At 35.2% G+C, this 19,101-nt stretch overlaps 2 protein-coding genes across 2 annotated transcripts; one reads left to right on the top strand and one right to left on the bottom strand.

Moving 5' to 3' along the window:
* Positions 1–850: 850 nt before the first annotated feature.
* Positions 851–14,814, bottom strand: uba2 (ubiquitin-like modifier activating enzyme 2). Its single transcript, XM_067436693.1, has 18 exons — positions 14,762–14,814; positions 9,805–10,045; positions 8,909–8,992; positions 8,765–8,835; positions 8,591–8,655; positions 8,403–8,503; positions 8,190–8,311; positions 7,452–7,519; positions 6,478–6,599; positions 5,376–5,475; positions 5,129–5,280; positions 3,514–3,607; positions 2,853–2,965; positions 2,480–2,635; positions 2,251–2,347; positions 2,050–2,155; positions 1,830–1,969; positions 851–1,555 (listed from the first exon to the last, which is right to left on the bottom strand). The coding sequence occupies exons 1-18, from the start codon at positions 14,797–14,799 to the stop codon at positions 1,359–1,361; spliced, it is 2,067 nt and encodes a 688-aa protein (XP_067292794.1). The 5' UTR covers positions 14,800–14,814; the 3' UTR covers positions 851–1,358.
* Positions 14,815–16,961: 2,147 nt separating this feature from the next.
* Positions 16,962–17,860, top strand: LOC137065190 (C-C motif chemokine 4 homolog). Its single transcript, XM_067436777.1, has 3 exons — positions 16,962–17,116; positions 17,388–17,502; positions 17,647–17,860. Exons 1-3 carry the CDS (start codon positions 17,047–17,049, stop codon positions 17,717–17,719), a joined length of 258 nt encoding a protein of 85 aa, XP_067292878.1. The 5' UTR covers positions 16,962–17,046; the 3' UTR covers positions 17,720–17,860.
* The last annotated feature ends 1,241 nt before the right edge of the window (positions 17,861–19,101 follow it).

Genomic DNA, 19,101 nt, shown 5'->3' with positions numbered 1-19,101 from the left:
AACTGACTATAGTTCATGCTACAGTGTAATTTAAAGTGTAGTAAATTATGTACAATGTACTGTATGGTTCAAAACACTACAGTATTTTTACTATAATATACTATTACATGTAAGTTATACGTAGATTTTTAAGTTTATTGTTTCTCGGTTCAGTTTAAAACGGCATAATAAACTTCAATTAGAGCCTACATAAATTGCATTTACAATCAATTATACTTAAAAGCAATTACATCACTCTGCAAATACGTTTTAATAAAATTAGAAATGCACTCTATATAGTGCACTGGGTCAGCAGTGACCGAAACCATTGTGGACATTATCGAGCGCACTCATAATGCACTTCAATAGCTAGTACAGCAACGGTCGATGTGAGCGTCTAGCAGAATACATGTCTTTTTTTCGTTTACGAAACCAATATTTCTAAATTATTGCTCCGAATGTCTTCGAAATAGTATAACATTTGTCGTGTAAAACTGTTTTTATTACAAAATGTGCTACCAAAAGCGTAAAGCTTGCATTTTACTTGAGGTGCCAAATAGGGCAAGGGTAAACAGGTCAGGTAGCATCTTTAGAGGAACCCTACTGACGACATCTACGTTACCACGTGAACTGTGGACTCTGACATGTACGTGAGTAATAAGACAAAACAGAATGTTCTTACGTCAAACATTCTAATGTAAACAGCGTGCAATTAGGACATTGTACCCTTTCAAGAACACGTTTTTATTGTAAATAAAGGTTTGAGATGATGCCCGTTTTTCGGCTTCCTCAGTTTGGTCAGTAAATGAGGCATGAACTCATTTATTGTGCTAATGACTTAAAATATAAGAATGAAAACAACAAGTATAAATAGTTTTCTGAGTGTATTTTCTTTCTTTTTGTAAAAAAAAAAAAAAGTCATAATATTTCTCATTGTGGTGCTAAAGCAATGCAACAGAAGACAATCCATCATACAGTAATAGTGTTACTGTACCATGATTTGGTTACTTTGAAATATTACTGAGGTTGGCAAAAAAACAACCTGTAATAAATATGGAATATGGTTTTCAAGATGAAAATGCATTCAAATATCGTGAGCACTTGTCAGCTTTTCTAAAACACTGCAAAATACCAGGACACACATATTGTAAAAAATACAAAGTTGAAAAGCATTTTATCCATCGGAGGAAACCCTAACCGAGTGCAGTTCATAACTCAGTCATTTTCTGTTCCAAAAAACAAAGGACAGAAGGAAAAGACGACATCCACTGAGCTTGAACCATATTGTACAGATATATTTACATGTTTGGTAAGAGAAACCGTACAAAAATTCAACTTGAGGAAAGTCCTCTAGGGCAGGTGAGATCTTGTCAGAGGTGCTAGTCTAGAGCGATGATGTCTTCATCATCATCGGCCGGCTGCTGGTCGAGGCGTTTGCGCTTAGACGCAGCATCGTCTGTTTCAGCATCGTGATGCTTCCTCTTGCGGATACTTGACTCCGGGGAAGCTTCCATGGTGCTTGAGGACGGTTCTTCGTCTGAGTCTACAATGAGGATGTCATCATCCTCTGCAGCAGCTGCAAATACACACACACACACACAAAATTAAAATAAATAGGCAGCATTATTACTCATAGCAGAACATCCAAGCTGTTTTTTCCAAACTATGAAACTGGGCTTTTATAAAATGACAAAAAAAAAAAAAAAGCTAGTAGATATGAGTACTGAGTGGTACAATACAATGTTTTTATACATTTCATTATAGTTGTACATTTCATTTTCGGGTGAACTATTCCTTTAAAAAGCTGACATTTCGCCAAAGGCATGCAGACAAATCAATGTTGTGCTTACCTTTAGATGAGGTAGAAGGCTGGGCAGAATCTTTGTTACCGTTGGCAATGTTTTTCCCTTCTTCCGGGGCACTGGGAGTTGGCGCCTTATCTGGGGCGTCACCCACTACTTCAAACTCAACATCCTTTTCCAATTCCTCACTATAATAAACGAAAGAAGGACGTTAATGTTCACAAAAAGAGCAAAATTAGTATACTCTTAGCTAAATTAACACACCAACCTGTGAATTACATTGACCAGAAGAGTGTAATCCTGTAGGAAGTCATCTGCCTGAAGACGGCTCCCGTTCCGAATCCCAAAGTCAGACAAAAACTTGTTATTGTTCGCTACAGAAAATAGAGACACCAGAACATTAAAAGCAAAGCTCAGAATTTTGTTTTGGTAGAGAAAGATGCCCTCTAGAGGCAGACTTAATTCACACCTTCAGTCTCTCCTTCCTCCGAGGAGATGAGGATTGTTCCCTTTCCATCCTCAATTTGCACGTCTGGTGCCACCATGCCGAACTTCTCCTTTAGTATCTGAAAAAGCACCACCGTGCATATCATTTCTCAGTCCAAACTTTACCTACTCTTGGAGGTCACACAAAGTTCAGCATCTAAAACAAAGCTGTGCAGGTAGTTTTATACTGCAGCATGAAAACTTGCAGGTACCTTGTCCTGAAGAGCTTGCACAATGGTTTTGTGCACATTAAGTTTGACTGTGACCTCAGGTTTGCTAGCGCACACGTAACAATTGGGATTGGGAGGGTCCAGCGCACATGGTACGAGAAGCTTTTTCCTGGGGTTTGGCTGCTTGTTGAGAAAGATCTAAAGAAAAACATTAATAAGACTCAACTTAACAAAACTTTCAAAACAGGAAAAGGTCAACATTTTCCTGCACAAGTGAAACCACAGCGGAGATGTAACCAACTTCAGCCAAATGAGAAAAAGGAATGCAAAGAGGTGTTAGATAACACAGGATATGATGCAATTCAGTTTTCAAATATCTGATGATAATCTTTAAAATGAACAACCGCAAGCTCACCGTGCGACACTGTTCGAAGTCAGAGCTGAGAATTTTGAGCCCCTCCAGGACAATGAGACCGGCAATGACGGCATTAGTCGTGGCTATTGCTGGAATGATGTTCCCTGCCATAGCTAAAAGAGATTTAATGCAGTTTAAAAAGTGGTTTAAAGCCACACTGAATTCAGAACAAACATTATTTAAACATTTCGTTCTGAAGCATGTTGTTTGTTTCATATCCAAAGAGTCTGAGTCTCTCAGTAAATAAAAGCATTACTACAACTTTATTAAGCCAAAAAGGGACAACTTCAAAAAAACAATATTCATAGACTTTAGGATCAAAAGCCTCTAAATTCATCTGATGTTTTACTTCAAAATAAGCATTTTTGTCAGGCTTCTATGTATAGGTTTCTGCCTAAGTACTGGTACTTCTGAATGGGCTGAGGCTGGGATTTAGTGGGCTTGCAGTGAAAGTATTTTATGAATGTGTACTATATGCTGAGAGCATTCCCTCAGTTATCGTTATCTCATTTTTGACCAAAGTGTCTTTTAGATGCTTTTGCATCTGAACTCTTCATTGCTTTTAGAGACAAAACTAGTCTTTTTAACACCAACTAAAAAGAACTTCAAATAATTTAATTCAATACCATCACAGTGGCAATACAGCCTTCCAAACACTTACATTTGACATCAAAACGGCTTTTCATGTTCATGCTGAAGACGTTCATTCGCAAGTTTGCAGCTGCTGTTACGAAGTCCATGGCTGGAGGATCATCCTAAAAATAGCACCACAAATATAGGTTCATGCTGAACAATCCTTTATAGTTAGAAAATAAAACTGCATTTCTTTTATTTTGATTAGAAAATAAAAAATTGACATAGTCAATAATAATTTTCTAATATCATTTTTGGAAAAAAACCCCAAAAAAAATCATGTCACATGTAGGGATGTTAACCGATGACCGTTTGACCGATGGTTGACCGCATCAACGGTAACCGTTCAAAGTTGTCGGATGTCGGTAAAAAAAAAAAAGTGATCTCTAAATTAGGCTATTATAGACAGTGGACTAAACGCTACTACAGTTAGACATCTCATTCCAAAATATTTTTGTGTGAAGTGAACAAATCCCTCACACTCAATTTTTCATTACTCGCCTGTTTGTACTTAATAAACCAATAAAAACCTTTGGCGCGAGATCACAGCGTTTGGGTTTGCGCGCTCACAAGGTTTGCAAAAAGTAAACAGGCTAAAGCACTCAAGCTTACATTTGGAAATATATTACATCTACATTTCAGTGTTAACACATAAGGTGTTGATCATCATCTTTATTATTGTTAGCACCACCTCAAACTAAAGCGGTGTCTCTTCGGAGCTGTCATTTTCTTAAATGAGCTGTGGCAATGTTTCAAATGAGCTTCTAATGCTAGAAAAAAACCTTTATTTTCAACACGATCACCTTGTACCCAAACCATTCCATTTGTTTGTCGATTACAAACAAGCTCCTCAGTGCCGCGTTTGCGGGACTCATAATTCACGCTGTAGGGGATTTTTTTTTTAATGACGTGAGTGGAAGGGAGGCAGCGGCGCCAGGACAGTGTGTGTGAGAGAGTGGGAGGCAGATCGGCAGAGAGATGCGACAGAGTGAAATTGCAGTCACGGCTCGCAGCTGTTATTTCAAATAGCAAAGAACAAAGAAATGTAGTAGGATTAATGTACAGATATTTATACAGTGAAGACTATGCAGTGTTGTTTTGTCATTTGATTACTTTGTTGATAATGACAGATTTTTTTATATTATAATTTATTTCACAAGAATGCTATATTTGTTAAGCTCTAAGCTTTTCATAAATCACCATTAAGAGTGTCACGTGTTTGACAGGTGTGCGCACGCTCAGCGCATGTAAAAAATAAATAAAGTGAATGCTGTACCGAACGGTTCAATATTATATTGAGTATTGTGACATCCCTATTGCACATGTTGCTTACCAATTATACTTAAGTATACTCTCTCATCTCTTTAATTATTTTATATTTAAAATACATTATTGACAGTATTATTTCGGTTATTAGGGATCACATCGGCTAATACTGCTTCCAAGGAGAGATAATCTGTGATCGGCTACAAAAATCCTGATCGGAGCATGCCTAGTATTGAATGAGTACACTTGATAATGTCCAATATGGTTTTGGTCACTGCTACAAATGTCTGACCCCACAAATACTGCTCTATATAAGGGTTGAACCCATTCACATAATCATAATTTTGAACAATTCCAGCAATTTTGTGGAAACTCACCTTGTCCCAGACTAGTTCCGCACCATCGCCCTTCTCTGTCAGCTGAGTTCGGAGCGTTTCTACACTGCGTTGAAAGAGCTGAGCGTAACCCTGAACACCCAACACCTGCTGGTCCTTCAGACCTGTGCCACAGGCCTCCTCCTGAGAACATGCTTTTACACACACCATACAGACTCATTAAACATCTATTTTAAATGCAATAACTTGTATTTATTTATAAAACTACACTTAAATGGTCAAGACTCACCATGCTGCTGGATTTCTGCCCAGTCTAGCGGCAATGGTGCCTTCCTCTTTTTCCACAACTTATCCATGGTCAACAGATACATGATGTCATCTTTAAAAAGCTGAAAGGAAGCACAAGATCACTTTTAGACCATGTCCCTCCATTTCCCTAAAACTTAAAAGAGCACCCAGAAAATTTAAAGGCATTGTGTAAAAAAAAAAAAAAAAAAAACATTGGTCTAATCAAAATTTAAGTCTTCTGAAGTGACACGATGGCTTTATACGATTTAGACCATACACTGTAGTAAACAACATTTAAATGTGTGTGTGTGTGTGTGACAAGAAAACAACATGAGGGTGAGTAAATTAAGATGTTACTATTTTGGATAGAAGAATACAATTTGGGAATAGTCATTTTAACACGCTTTGTGATTAGAACTGTCATTGATCATCAGTGGCACCCCTCAAAGTGAAACCATAATTTAACTCAACCTATTGTGTTTTTAGTTTTGGTAGCATGATAGAAAGTGTTTTACATTGTTTAATGCAAGCGCACAAATAGAGAGAGAGGCAGGACATAGTGTGCATGAGGAGAATCTGTGCAAAAGAGATACAATGAACGCCTGCATTGAAAGTGTGAGTGTAGAGTTAGAAAAAAAAAATCAAGTTTACGGTTTCAGTAACAGGACTACATTGAACAACTATAATGTTGAATATAATTGTATAATAATGTAACGGGGAGATATTTGTGGTTCATGATAAAGCCAAATGTATGATTTTACTAGTAAATAGGGCGTACATTATGTAGTTGGTGACAGAGCAAGTATGTATGTCAATTCTGTATTTTTTGGTTCAGAATCACAAATATTTTTATTCTGGTGTCACCACTGTCCTGTGCATGCAGGACAAAGTCCAAACCTATTCAAGTCCATTTTAAACGCACAGTACATTTTTTGTTAATTTGTAACCATATGTATTAAAAGTAATAATAATACAACCCAGCCCTCTTATTTATTTTGGCTTAAAATATCACACAAGTATATTATCGTAAGTTCAGCTTAGTGAATCGTGACATGAATGTATTGCTACCCCCCGAAACGTCAGGTTTGTAAAAGAGCTTGCACCTTATTGAAGAGTTTGACGGGATCGTAGCCTGTTGAGCGAGCCCACTCTTTAGTAGACACCCGCTTGATATCTCCATCCTGATCTGAGGCTGTAGCTCGGGCTGCTGCATCTGCCAGGTTCCCTGTAGTTGATAAATAGCTCTTCATTTAATGGTCCTAACAAAAACCACAGCATGTTGAACAATTTGCAGTACATACTTAAAACAAGAAGTTTACATTAATAAATATAAAAAGGTAGTTTCTGTCTTCGATACACCAAATCGCACATCTATTTATAGCGGGTATGCTGGGTGATGCATTGTCAAAAATGCACCTGTTGCTCACTGCATTGGTTTATAATAAGCGTGTTTGCTAGGGTATATACAGAGTGTTAGCTGCTCAGTTACTTACTCTCATGACAGCTAACATAGCTAAGTGTTTGTATGAAAGGCATTTGGAAAATGTGCCGTATTTTTTAAAATTGGTAAAAGTTGGTACTAATGATGCAGAAACTCCATGCTTCACCTTTAAACGCTACAACGCATCGGTTGAGGACAAGCTAATCTATATTAAAGAAAACAAATAAGAAACAACATGGCAGGTGTTAATTTAAATGTATGCCAGAAGTGCTTTTTTTTAAATAAGAATTCAAAATAAGTATAATATAATAAACATTAGTAGCCTAAATAAAATATAATTAGAATAAATTTAAATAAAATAAATATACAAGTACTCTTTTAAAAGAATATGTTTGAAAAAATGCAAATTGATGACTTTAACAGCCTCGGTTAGGTCAGGTCTTCTTACAGTAGGTCTGTCTTTTAGCAGTTAACAGTTTTCATTACAAATAAATTGCCCTATGGAGAAAATAAAAAACTATGAAAATAGTTTCAGTTATGAATAGTTTTTCCACTTGAAAAAGTTTTTTTTCGCAGCTTATATGGACCGTACGCCACTGATATTTTATTAGTGGTGGTAAACGTGTGGCTACTCACAGGCAGCCTCTGGGTCAGCCGTGTCGGGCGAAACCTCCTGATCCGCATCCTCTTCACCAAAAAGCTGACTATGGAGGCAATTCAATATGACATGTAAGCTTAGGGCAATTAAATTAGCTCTCAAAACCAAGCTAATTCAGCCAAAACAAGCCTGTATTCACAGCATTTTATTTGATAAGATCATCAGCTACACACAAAGACTCAAAGGTTTACATCACAACCAACCAAAATAAAGGTTCGGTTTGACTTGGAAATTATGGCAAAAAAGAATACAGCACAATGTATCTTTCAAAGTAAAAATAATTCAACCATATTTTAATTTAAACTTTAAACATCTGTTGTGCAGCACTGTTTACCAATAATAAAGGAATTGTTCAAATTTCCTTCGATAATTTAAAACTATTTAATTTCCATCAATTTTGATAATAAATTTGTAACAAATTATATAAAAAAATAGAAAACAGAAAGAATTTCTAAAAAAGTAAGATGAAACATTTCACACCATTATTATTATTATAAAAATGTTACTAAATTATATAATTGTTTTACAGTAAACAACAATTATAAAGTCAGATAATTAGTATTTTTTTATTATTAAAACTTAAGAATCCAGAATTTAAAAAGGAAAACATAGAATTTGGGGGAAAATAAAACTGATTTCATAGAACCCTTGATTATGATTGACATCAGTTTGGTCACTGAGATGAGAAAGAATCAATGTCATTGTAGAGAACTTACTTGAAGAGATATTTGGCCCACACAATGCAGTGAATGGGTTCGGAGGGCGTGTTGCGAATGGTGCAACCTGGGAAGGTTTTCTGTGTAGGTTTAGGCTGGCACTCGTAGCATTCCGTCTGACCCTGCAGTTCAGAAATACACAACGCGTGAATGCCAAGAGCATGACATTGAAATGAATACACAAGAATAGTTGATTTAATAGAAGAGCCTTGCCTTCTTGATAACTGTGACTTGTCCCAGATAGCCAGCCGTGCCGCTCTCAATGAGGGGAATGTCTGCAGCCAAACACATTCTGTTGACGTGATTCCTGGCCGCTGCAAGGACAACAGAAGAGACACATTTTAGATGGAATTAAGGTAGTGTTCCTCCACTTCGGCCAAGATCAGCTGAATAAATCATACCTCTGTTGTCCAAAGCGTTCATGACAAGCTGGAAATTCCTGAAGAATTCCACATTGTAGTCTGGGCTGCAAGGAGAAAACACAACATTGAATTAGGGTTTGATATTGTAACCACAAACACTTGAAATGTTCATAAAATAAGTCTTTCTCTTGGCAAACACGTAACTGGACTCACTTCATGATGCTGTCATGGTAGGCAGTGATGCTCGCAGAAGGGCAAAACCGAAGCACACTCTCCTTGGCAACCTGAAACACACCAAGTCAGTCAATGTCTGATTGTATATTTCTAAATCACACAAATTGAAGTCAGTTTTTTTACCTGAGCTTTGGACTTCCCAACATGTTTCTTCTGAAACAGGAACTGTCTGTTGAGGTTGCTAACATCAATGGTGTCTAGGTCAATCTGCAAAAAAGGATTATTTATAAAAAATAAATAATAATTATAATAATAATAAGCACTGTACAAATTGCTATTGAAACTGGCAACACCATAAAACCACCTGATAAAAGATGCCCTTTACAATTACATTAATAAAACACTGATATCATCGTCATCCCTTCAGGATTTTCGGGTTCAAATATGTGTCTTTGCTTTATTATTGTATGTGCATTACATTTGTCAGTATAGAACTTCCTTAGATTATTGAAAACTGAATACGTGTAGAAATACCTGCATTTAATGTACCTTCTAATACAGACATTGTGGTTTTATAGCCTTGTGAACAATATAAATAATGGCTGAATAAACTACAAAAATCAATCTTGCTACTTTCAGCCCTGTTACTTGTAGTAGATTTTGTAATGTTATATCATAACAGACATTACATTTAGAGATAACTCCCATACATGTAATAAGATATCATGTTTAAAGAAAACTGCATTTGAATATAATCTTTTTTTAAATGGAAAAAGCTCCAACCGGGGAAATAACTACGTCAATTTAGCGTTAAGTAACGTTATGGCCTCAGTGGTCAATGTTTTCAAGGGACATTTTACGTCACAGACACAGCATGGCGCGAAAGAAAAAAATCTGTTCTCTAGGTTTACGATGAGACGAACCGCATTACGCCATTATAACGCTTATTGTAACGTGTAATGCATTGCTACATACAGTGTATGCCTCTCATTTTCATTGCAATTTAGTATAAATGGGGGTCGGTGGTAATAGGGCCTGATTCCTGCAGCACAAAGAGAGTCCGCCTTCCTCCAACTTACCACTTCAATATTCTTAAAGCCGGTGAGCACCAAGTTTTTCAGCAGCTCACAACCGATGCCTCCCGCCCCGACCACCAACACCCGGCATGAGGAGAGGGAGTCGGCGAGGTCTTTGCGGAGAGGTCCCACCAGTTGTGCCATTGTCGGCTCGGCGTTTCGGCGGCGCGGAGAAGCAGCAGTTTGATCCTGCGGGGAGGGAAGAGACGCGCTGCAACTGCGCATGCGCAGAGGTTCCAGCGCTCTGCAAAAAAAGCGCAGGAGGTTTTAATGGAGACCTCTGCTGGCGCGGCTGTGCTAGCCACCTGGTTGCGACAGAGACTAGACTGTCAAACAAAAACGGGCCAAACAGACTAAATACTAAGGGACAGGAGATATTTACATAATTAAAGATTTATTAAGGTATTGATCGCAATTACTACATTTGCATTGAATTTAAATATTTAAAATGTTTATATATATATAATTAGTCTACACAGGAAACATAATATAAACTAGATTTAAAAAAGTTTCTCAACATAAACTTTGATGTTGGCTTGAGAAAACCTGACCAGCAAGTTTGAAAAAGTTTTTCAGTTTTTTTCTTCCTTGAGTTGCTAAAACACTCAAAACCGAATTAATGTGTCCTCTATTTGTATCCACTGTAAGAATTAGCATTGTACTGAATATTACTGAATGTCTGTATATTCAGCACCTTACTGTAAAAATACAGAATTCAGCCTTGACAACACTGTCCACACCTTGCTCTTTCTCACCCTTTTCCTCCTACTCTTCCTCTTCTCCCTCTCAGATTGTTTATTGGTATTAGTATACCGGTGCACTCTGAACAGACTTATTTTATACAGTTGATTTGATCACATCATAAGTGTGAACAATATTGAGTTGTGTCTAAATTGAGAACTGTGTTTTAGCTGTATTTAACTTTTGCCTTCCTGTGTTTAGCATTTTGCAACACAAGTGCACGTACAGTGTGACATATGTTTTAGTGAGTGAGATTGTGTTTAGAGTTTTTGCAAAAGAAAGTGCAGGAGATTTGCAAATGTCTAACTGCCTGAACATGTTTAAGGTACTCTGTAACTTTTAACAAGTTCAGGCAGTTAGAGATTTGCACATTTATTTTATTCAACAAATTGGTTTAGGATATTGAGAATTTGGTTAAGAAAATGCCCACATGACAAAATATAGGCCTATGTTATATATTATAGTAGTACAATTACTCTAGTACATGTTATAGTGCTTTTGAACCATATAAGCTTAGTAAAGATACTACAGTAAATTGTATATTATAGTATTTACTAGAGCATACCGTAGTATTAACTTATTGTTAAACTATAGTAAACACTAAGGTAGGATATACTACAGTTTTAATATGTTTACTAGTATAGTCTTTAAAAAACTATATTGACTAATTTTACTGTAATATACTATAGTATTTTTCATGTGTGTGTGTGTGTGGGGGGGGGGTAGTGTTTTAACAATTCAGGAAAAAAAAAATTAAAGCTTTAAGTTTCGAAGTTTTTCAGTTAAAAGTAAAATGTAAAGGTTTTGATGACAATACAGTCAGAAAACAGATCGATAGCTAGAGAAAGATAGCCTAACATGTTTTAACATTGCTAGCAGCACGTCGCTAGCTTGATTTAGAACAATGCTGTCTTTCCTGTATGAGTTAGCACATGCCTTACGAAAATGAACCTTGGTTTTACTACAAATAAAACCAAAAAAAAACATGGTTATTAACCATGGTAACCACAAATTAATCATGGCTTTGCTACTCTAACCATAGTTTAACCATGGTATTTGTGGTAAAACTGTGGTTATATAAATGGTAATCAGTTAGCCAAACGATAAAAAACATGGTTAGCCTACTAACCATAGTTAATTTTCATAATTGCATGTTTTATCACATTGCTAGCATGAAAGGAAGTTGCAACACACAAAGAATAGTGTCAAAATTGTACCTTTAGGGTTGTACAGTTTGTAGAGTGTGCGGGAACACACCCCCATGGGGTAAAATGCCACCCCCTACTTTTCCAAAAATAACCACTAGATAAAATCAAGATAAGTTTTTGTTGTTGCTATGGACTACTTTGACCAGATTTATGTAGAAGTTTTACCTACTATATCTTACACTGGGGATGCACCTGAGAGAAAGGTGCAAAATAACAGATTTCATGTTGATTTATATAATTTTCAACATTAAGAAAAAAAGGCCTGTAGTTAGTCAGTACTTGTTAATAAAGTAAAATATAATTATATTTTCAGAATGACATAACTTTGTTTTAAACCTAATCTGTGGGGTAAAATGCCCCCAGCCTCTTGGAATAAAACGCCCCATGGAGCATCGTTTCCCACTATCATAATTACTGTTACCATGTTCTGAAAATCACTAATTTTTTTTTCCATTAAATGTAATCTAACTAGGTTGTTGAAAAAATTATTTGGACTTTATATTTAAAAATTACCTCACATTAGTATCAGCTAGCTAGTTAGCCAGCCAGTTAGCATCAGCTAACAAAATCTTTCAAAAAGGTTGATTTTAAAATGTAAATGTATCTACTGTTATTGGGGACTTAAGCACCAGTGGTGTGAAGACCCTATTGCTCAGTCAATTCTTCTCCTCCAAAATTAATCGCATTTTTAATCACATTTTTTGAGGACCTAAACATGCTTGAAAACTCATGAAACTTTGCACAGGTGTCAGAAGTGCTAAAAATGTACATCTGATATGGGTTTCAGAATAAGGTGTGGCAAAATTAGTCGATAGCGCCACCTACAAAATTTAAATTAAGCACCGTTATCGGTATAGTATATGTAGTCGCCCAATACCTACAAAAAAGTCCCTGGGAGCAAAATCCGAAAACTATCAGGAACTGAGATATTTACTGTTTTTTTTCCACTTTTTTTCCACTTTTTCAATTTCCAGACTTTGTACAACAAACTCCTCCTAGAGATTTAACCAGAGCAACATCATATTTGGTCAGTCTAATCTTAAGGCCTTGGCAGGGGAAGTTAACTTGTGAAGATCTTGAGTTTTCGCTGAAGTCCGTGGTGGCCTGACAAAATCTGATGTTTTGCCATGAAAGAGGAAGCTGTTGTAAGTCAGGCATACATTGTTCGATCTGCCCCAAACTTCACATGTTTGATAATATTCCTGACCTGAAGACATCTAGCTACATGCCAATATTCATTTAGTCATAGCGCCACCTGTTGGCAACAGGAAATGGCATGCTTACACTGTAATTCACTCCTTTAAACTAATTTAAATATACCATGAAGTACCAAAGATGCTAGAAACACATTAAAGGTCCCGTTCTTCGCGATTCCATCTTTCAAACTTTAGTTTGTGTGTAATGTTGCTGTTAGAGCATAAATAATACCTGCGCGCATTCAGCGCTTGTATCTCCCCGTTATGGTAAGAGGCGGGACCTTTCCGGGCAAAGTGCGCTAAGCTGCTGTCCAATCACAACACTGGAAGCGCTGGCCCAATCAGAACTCGTTACGTATTTCTGAAGGAGGGACTTCATAGAACAAGGAAATCATCAGGCCGTTTTTAGGACAGAGGAAACAGCGCTGTACAGATAAGTAAATTGTGTGAAAAATACTGTTTTTTTTACACGCGAAACATGAACTCATGTTATATTGAACACTGTAAACATAATCAAAGCTTCGAAAACGTGCGAATAACGGGACCTTTAAATCATGCAACACTTGGCTAATGTATTTAACGGTATTAAACAGGAAGTTGTTGTAACTCAGGTATATAATTTCAGACCTGCTTTAAACATCACATGTTTGCTAGTCCTGGCCTGAAGACATCTACACAGCAATATTCGGTTATAGCCAAAGCGCCACCTGTTGGTAGCAGGAAGTGCGGCACATAAAAATGACTAATTTTCTCCTATATTTACCCGCTTAAATGCATGTCTCCCACTTTTCGCTGTTTTAATGAGGCCACCGGGAGACTTGTCTTTTTAATTTTAAGCTAAAGGCGTGTACTCTGATTTTGCTGTATAAAGCTTTAACTTACAAAGCAAATTGCCTTGTCAGAGTGGGGGGATTTTACCCTACCTGTAGGGTACCCTCTTGGTACAAATTACATTTTTGTTAAAAATCTAATAAAAATGTTCTACATTGTCATTGTCACTGAAAACTAGGATAAATATTCTAGACACATTTAACTGTTTCATAGAGGGGGGGGGGGGCATTTTCCCTCACTCTATCTCATTTGTACCTTTTTACCACAAAAGGTACATATTTGTACACTTATATGCACCTTTTAGGATTAAAAAAGGTACAAATATGAAAAATTTAGGGTACTGCCCCAGTGACAAGCTGTAAAATTGTTACACCTTTTGTGTGAGGCTTTGCTATACTTGATGGATAGCCTATTAGCGATCATGTTTGGATTCATGTTTGGTTTGGTTGCATAATTATGCATAATTTACTGTTATAATTACAGTAAGTATGTACATGTGACAATATGTAACAAAGACACTGTAAAATAAAGTTTATTATTTATTTATTTCCATGGAAGCTGGGTCTTCTAGTGAATAAAGAGAATGCAATACAGCAAAATTGCTGCGTAATAGCCACCACACATAGGTGCAAGTTTCAGAAGGGTAGGCCATGTTTCTCAGAATAATGAGTGTGTTTGTTCCAGTGAACTTCCGTTCTGCTTTTCTTCTGAAAACGAATTCCAATTCGAAGGGAATTTGTTTAAAATATACACTAGATGATTTTAGATTAAGTGGATTAGACTTTATACTAGTGTTCGTAGTAACGCGAGAGCACTGCATTAAATGCACGAAGCTGAAAAACCTGGAAGAGAGTTAAGTCTCTTAACACATGCCAGTGTGACTGGTCACATTGTAATAGTAAATTGATTCCTAAGCTATTAAAAGACAAAACGAGTCACGTTTTAAAGCATAGACAGGCTATCAACGTGTCCCATGTCACTTACCCTACTCCAGAAATGAAATATGTCACACTGTTCCTCATGGATTTTGATGTTCTACTGAATTATTGGATAGATTAGTAATATTTTAGCAGGTGTGCGTGATATTCTCCCCGAGAGCAACATCGTGTCGGCCCAGATCCGGCACACATTTGGTACGTGTTGAATCGCATGTGATGTGGTCCGGATCCTGTTGCTGTCTGGGCTAATTAATTATAAAACATTTCCATTTGTGAGTACAGCTGAAAACAAATCGACATTCACGGGTTGTGAGCTGATGATTACGTGACTGATAACAGATATACATATTCACACATTTACACATTTACACATCCTAGTACAGTATTTGCATATGCCATTTGCCACATATGAAAATGAAGGTACATATCGTAAAACAAACCACAGGCCAAAAGTGCTGAGCTAGATCACTATCAGGCTGCGCTTAGATGCGTGCTGTGATGCATCACCTTTTTCTTCAGTCATCTTGACTTTGGATTTAGAGAGAATGGCCAAATACATATCTATTATAAACAGATTGAATAAGATTTTATTTTTAAAGAAAGTTGAAAATTCATATAGACAGTGTGAAATGCGAAACACTGAAAACATCTTAGTGGAAAAACCTCAACTGATCAATGTCAGATTGAAAGTAGATGTCACAGTTTGATAATGAGAGCACGGGTATTTCTTTTTTGGTTTTGATTTTTTTTTTCACAAATAATGACACTAAATAAACCACTACAAAAAAAGAAAAAAAAATAGATAAAACTTGTGTGGGATCTTGATAAAAAATATATTTCCTAAAATTTGTATAATCTGATAATCTGATAACAATCTGATAATCATATTAAGTTAAATAGGCCTATATAGAAAATCAACATTAGAATTGTATTTTATTTAAACTTAGTAGCATAACAATAATAATCATAATGTTTAAATAAAGTCTAAAATAAAATGTATAGAAAATAAATATTAGAATTTTAATAGAATTTAGAACTGGGGAAAAAAGGCAAATTTTGAACTTTTTGAGTACAATCGACTTGGATGTTTAAGTTATTTCAACTTAAATTATGTTAAACTGACTTAAAAAATGAGTTACATCTTGTACAACTAATAAGTTTAACATTTCTTAACTTATTTTGATGAGTTAAAACAATGTAAAAACATATGTTGTCATAACTTATTGAACAATTACATTTTTTACAGTGTAGTAGTAGCATACCAATAATGATCATAATGTTTAAATAAAGGTTAAAAATAAAATGTATAGAAATTAAATATTATAGTTTTATTTAAACTTAGTAGTAGTACTAGTAGTAGCATAATAATAATAATAATAATAATAATAATAATAATAATAATAATAATAATAATAATAATAATTTTAAAATAAAATTATTATAATTTGTTTTTAATTGATTATTTGCAACTGTGATTAAATAATACATATCATATTTATATAATAAATAATTAGTTAAACATGACTATGTATATTCATAATTGCCCTGAAACTCCATAATGGCATGAAACATTAATGCATATTCAAAGAATTCTCCCTAATTCAACTCAAAAAACTTAAGTTCAGTTCTACCTTAATTTTTTTAAAGTTGAATCAGCTTGTTTGTACATTTCAACTTAAATTATATGAAACTAACTATAAATCGAGTTTATTATAGTGTTATATATTAAAAAGTAGAATTTGCTTAACTATTGATATGGTAAGTTTTCTTTTTGTATTCTAATTATTTACTTCACACATTTCTATAGTTTAAAATTTAAATATTGATAATAAATGCATTGGGCATGTATAGCCTACTTTTTTTTCCTTCGCCAATGCTGACGGGTGGAAAAGTCAAATCATGAATTTACCATATGGAATAGATGAATTGTAGCCCATGCAGTCTTTATGTGTTTTGGACATGAAGGAAGGTACAAGAGTGATGCAGAAATTATTTTTCAGAGTGTGAAACAAATAAAAATAAGTGTGACTTTCTTGTCAGCAAAAAAAGCTGTGCTGTCTGAAGATGTGTGTCATTGCTGTAAACTTGTGACACCAGCCTTTTATCGCCTCACAATCTCTTCTTGCAGAAAGCCAATATAGCAAATGTGAATACCCGTGTAGGCTTCGAGAAAGAGGTAGGGGGCTGCAATACAAGTCCTTATCTAACCACAGATCTGAGTTCCTATCTTGCATCACGTTCAAAAGCGTTTATAAATGTGAAGCAGTCACGGATTGTCTCAGACATCTACAACAATTATCAAGCTTCCAGATCAATTTCAGATCAGAAACCATGAGGGCATCTTCTATGTGTCTGGTGTTCGGGCTGGTTCTGCTGATGGGCTGGACTTCTGAGGCTCAGCGTAAGTTCTCTTGATGTGTAGTTTTGCTCTTGACTAAATGATCGTGTATATAATAACTGAATTTCACATACATGTAAAGTGATATTTCAATCTTAAAAAGATTTGACATTTGAACTCTGCTATTCTCAAGTTTTGAACAAAACATAGTATGACATATGGTGCGTGAAAGAAACTAGGCTGATCTGAAGATTCTACAAATGAACATCAAGAACTTTATCCCTAATCAGTGAAAAAGGGTGATATATTTCAAAAATGTTCTTCTCACCAACAGCTTATGCTGCAGTTCCTCAGAGGTGTTGCTTTGATTTTGTCGACTTCCAAATTCCAGCCAAAAAAGTTCTGAGTGCTTCTAAGACAAATTCACATTGTCCTGTCGCAGGCGTTGTGTAAGTATATTTATCTCTGAAATATAGGCTATAGTTTAGAAAAAAATGGTCATATGCTCAATTTAAATAGTAGACAAATTATAAAAAGTATTTGTGTATGCTTGCAATAACAAAAAAAGTGATTGTGATTTTTTTGTCCCACAGGGTAACAACACCTAGAACCGAATTCTGTGTGAAACCAGACGAGCCTTGGGTAAAGTTGCTGCTTGAGAGATGAAAACGCAACAGCCGAACACAAAATAATACTGTTATTGCTTAAGACAACTGTCCATTCTTATTAAATGTATTTTTGCATATCCTGTCATTTCATGCTTAATTCTCAACCTATGCAAATTAATATTAAAAAGCATTGAGATTACCTGGTGTCAGACTCTCATTACAAAATATACTTAGTTCATTTTATTTAGTAAACTTAGGTTTGAGTATATTTTAAGAATACTTTATGTACACTGTAAAAAATATTTAGAAAAAAAGTTACCTGGTTGCCTTAAAATTTTGAGTTAATTGAAATTATGTTAATACAAAGTTAATACAATGTTACATTTTTGGAGATTCGACAACCTTTATTAAAAGATTATTAAAAGATTTTGTAAGCATATTGGGTAATTGTGTGTGTTTTATTTCTGATGACGCAGACGCAAATTTTTCACATTTTTTACGTGGTTCAGATACAAAATATTTTGAGTTTCTATTTATTAAACAAATTTCCTTCATTGTATCAACTCAAATTTTTAAGTTCAATAAACACAACATTTTAAGGCAACCAGGTTACTTACTTTTTAAAGTTAAACCAACAAAAACCAACAACATTTTTTTACAGTGTAGTAAGTATACTATATCAATTTAGATTTGTCAGTGTACTGTTTTAATACTAAATTGGCCCACTTTTAATGTATAAAAAGTATTATTTTAAGTGTAACAGTAAACTCTGAGTATACACAACTACTACATTTTCATTTGGACTGTTACTGTACAAGTGAAATTACTGATAGTTTACTATAGTCAAATACTTATAGCACTTTTTTATTTTATGAAAGTACACTTTGAACTATACTTTCAGTTAATGAGTAGTTTTGTACTGCAAGTCTACTTGTAAGTTTCTTTAAGTGAACATCATACATATTACTATTTAGGCTATATTATTTTTGGCACTTAAAGAGTAAGGTCACCCAAAATTGAAAATTCTGTCATTAAGCTACTCACCCTCATGTCGTTCCAAACCCGATAGACTTTTGTTCATCTTCGGAACATCCTTTTGATGAAATCCGAGTTCAAGCTTTCTGACTCCTCCATAGACAGCCATTTAATTACCACTTTTAAGGGCCAGAAAGGTAGGAAAGATATTGTTAAAATAGTCCACGTGACTCCACTGGTTTCTCCACTGGTGAAGCAACAAGAACACTTTTTGGTATACCTATAAGTAAACCTTTTACGTATATTTCCATCAAAGGATTGAGCACAAGTTGCCAAGATATACTTAGATTTTTCTAGTATTTTTTATCAAGTATACTTAAGTGAAATTTTAAGTATATTCTAAGAAATGCATACAACTTTTTTTTGTTTAAAGGATGTCAATAGCACACTTAAAACCTCTTTTTT

The sequence above is a fragment of the Pseudorasbora parva genome, chromosome 25 (assembly GCF_024679245.1).
Source record: "Pseudorasbora parva isolate DD20220531a chromosome 25, ASM2467924v1, whole genome shotgun sequence".
Lineage (NCBI taxonomy): Eukaryota > Metazoa > Chordata > Actinopteri > Cypriniformes > Gobionidae > Pseudorasbora > Pseudorasbora parva.
The sequence above is the reverse complement of the archived record's forward strand: the minus strand, read 5'-3'. Positions and strand labels throughout refer to the sequence as shown.

Excerpts from the sequence above, each read along its gene's own strand:
- uba2 (XM_067436693.1), bottom strand. The coding sequence starts at position 14,799 with ATGAGGAACAGTGTGACATATTTCATTTCTGGAGTAGG. Across the intron at positions 7,520-8,189 it reads TGGGCCAAATATCTCTTCAA|TCAGCTTTTTGGTGAAGAGG; the intron begins GTAAGTTCTCTA and ends TTGCCTCCATAG. Across the intron at positions 2,966-3,513 it reads AAGCCGTTTTGATGTCAAAT|CTATGGCAGGGAACATCATT; the intron begins GTAAGTGTTTGG and ends AATCTCTTTTAG.
- LOC137065190 (XM_067436777.1), top strand. The coding sequence starts at position 17,047 with ATGAGGGCATCTTCTATGTGTCTGGTGTTCGGGCTGGTTCTGCTGATG. Across the intron at positions 17,117-17,387 it reads CTGGACTTCTGAGGCTCAGC|CTTATGCTGCAGTTCCTCAG; the intron begins GTAAGTTCTCTT and ends TCTCACCAACAG. Across the intron at positions 17,503-17,646 it reads TGTCCTGTCGCAGGCGTTGT|GGTAACAACACCTAGAACCG; the intron begins GTAAGTATATTT and ends TTTGTCCCACAG.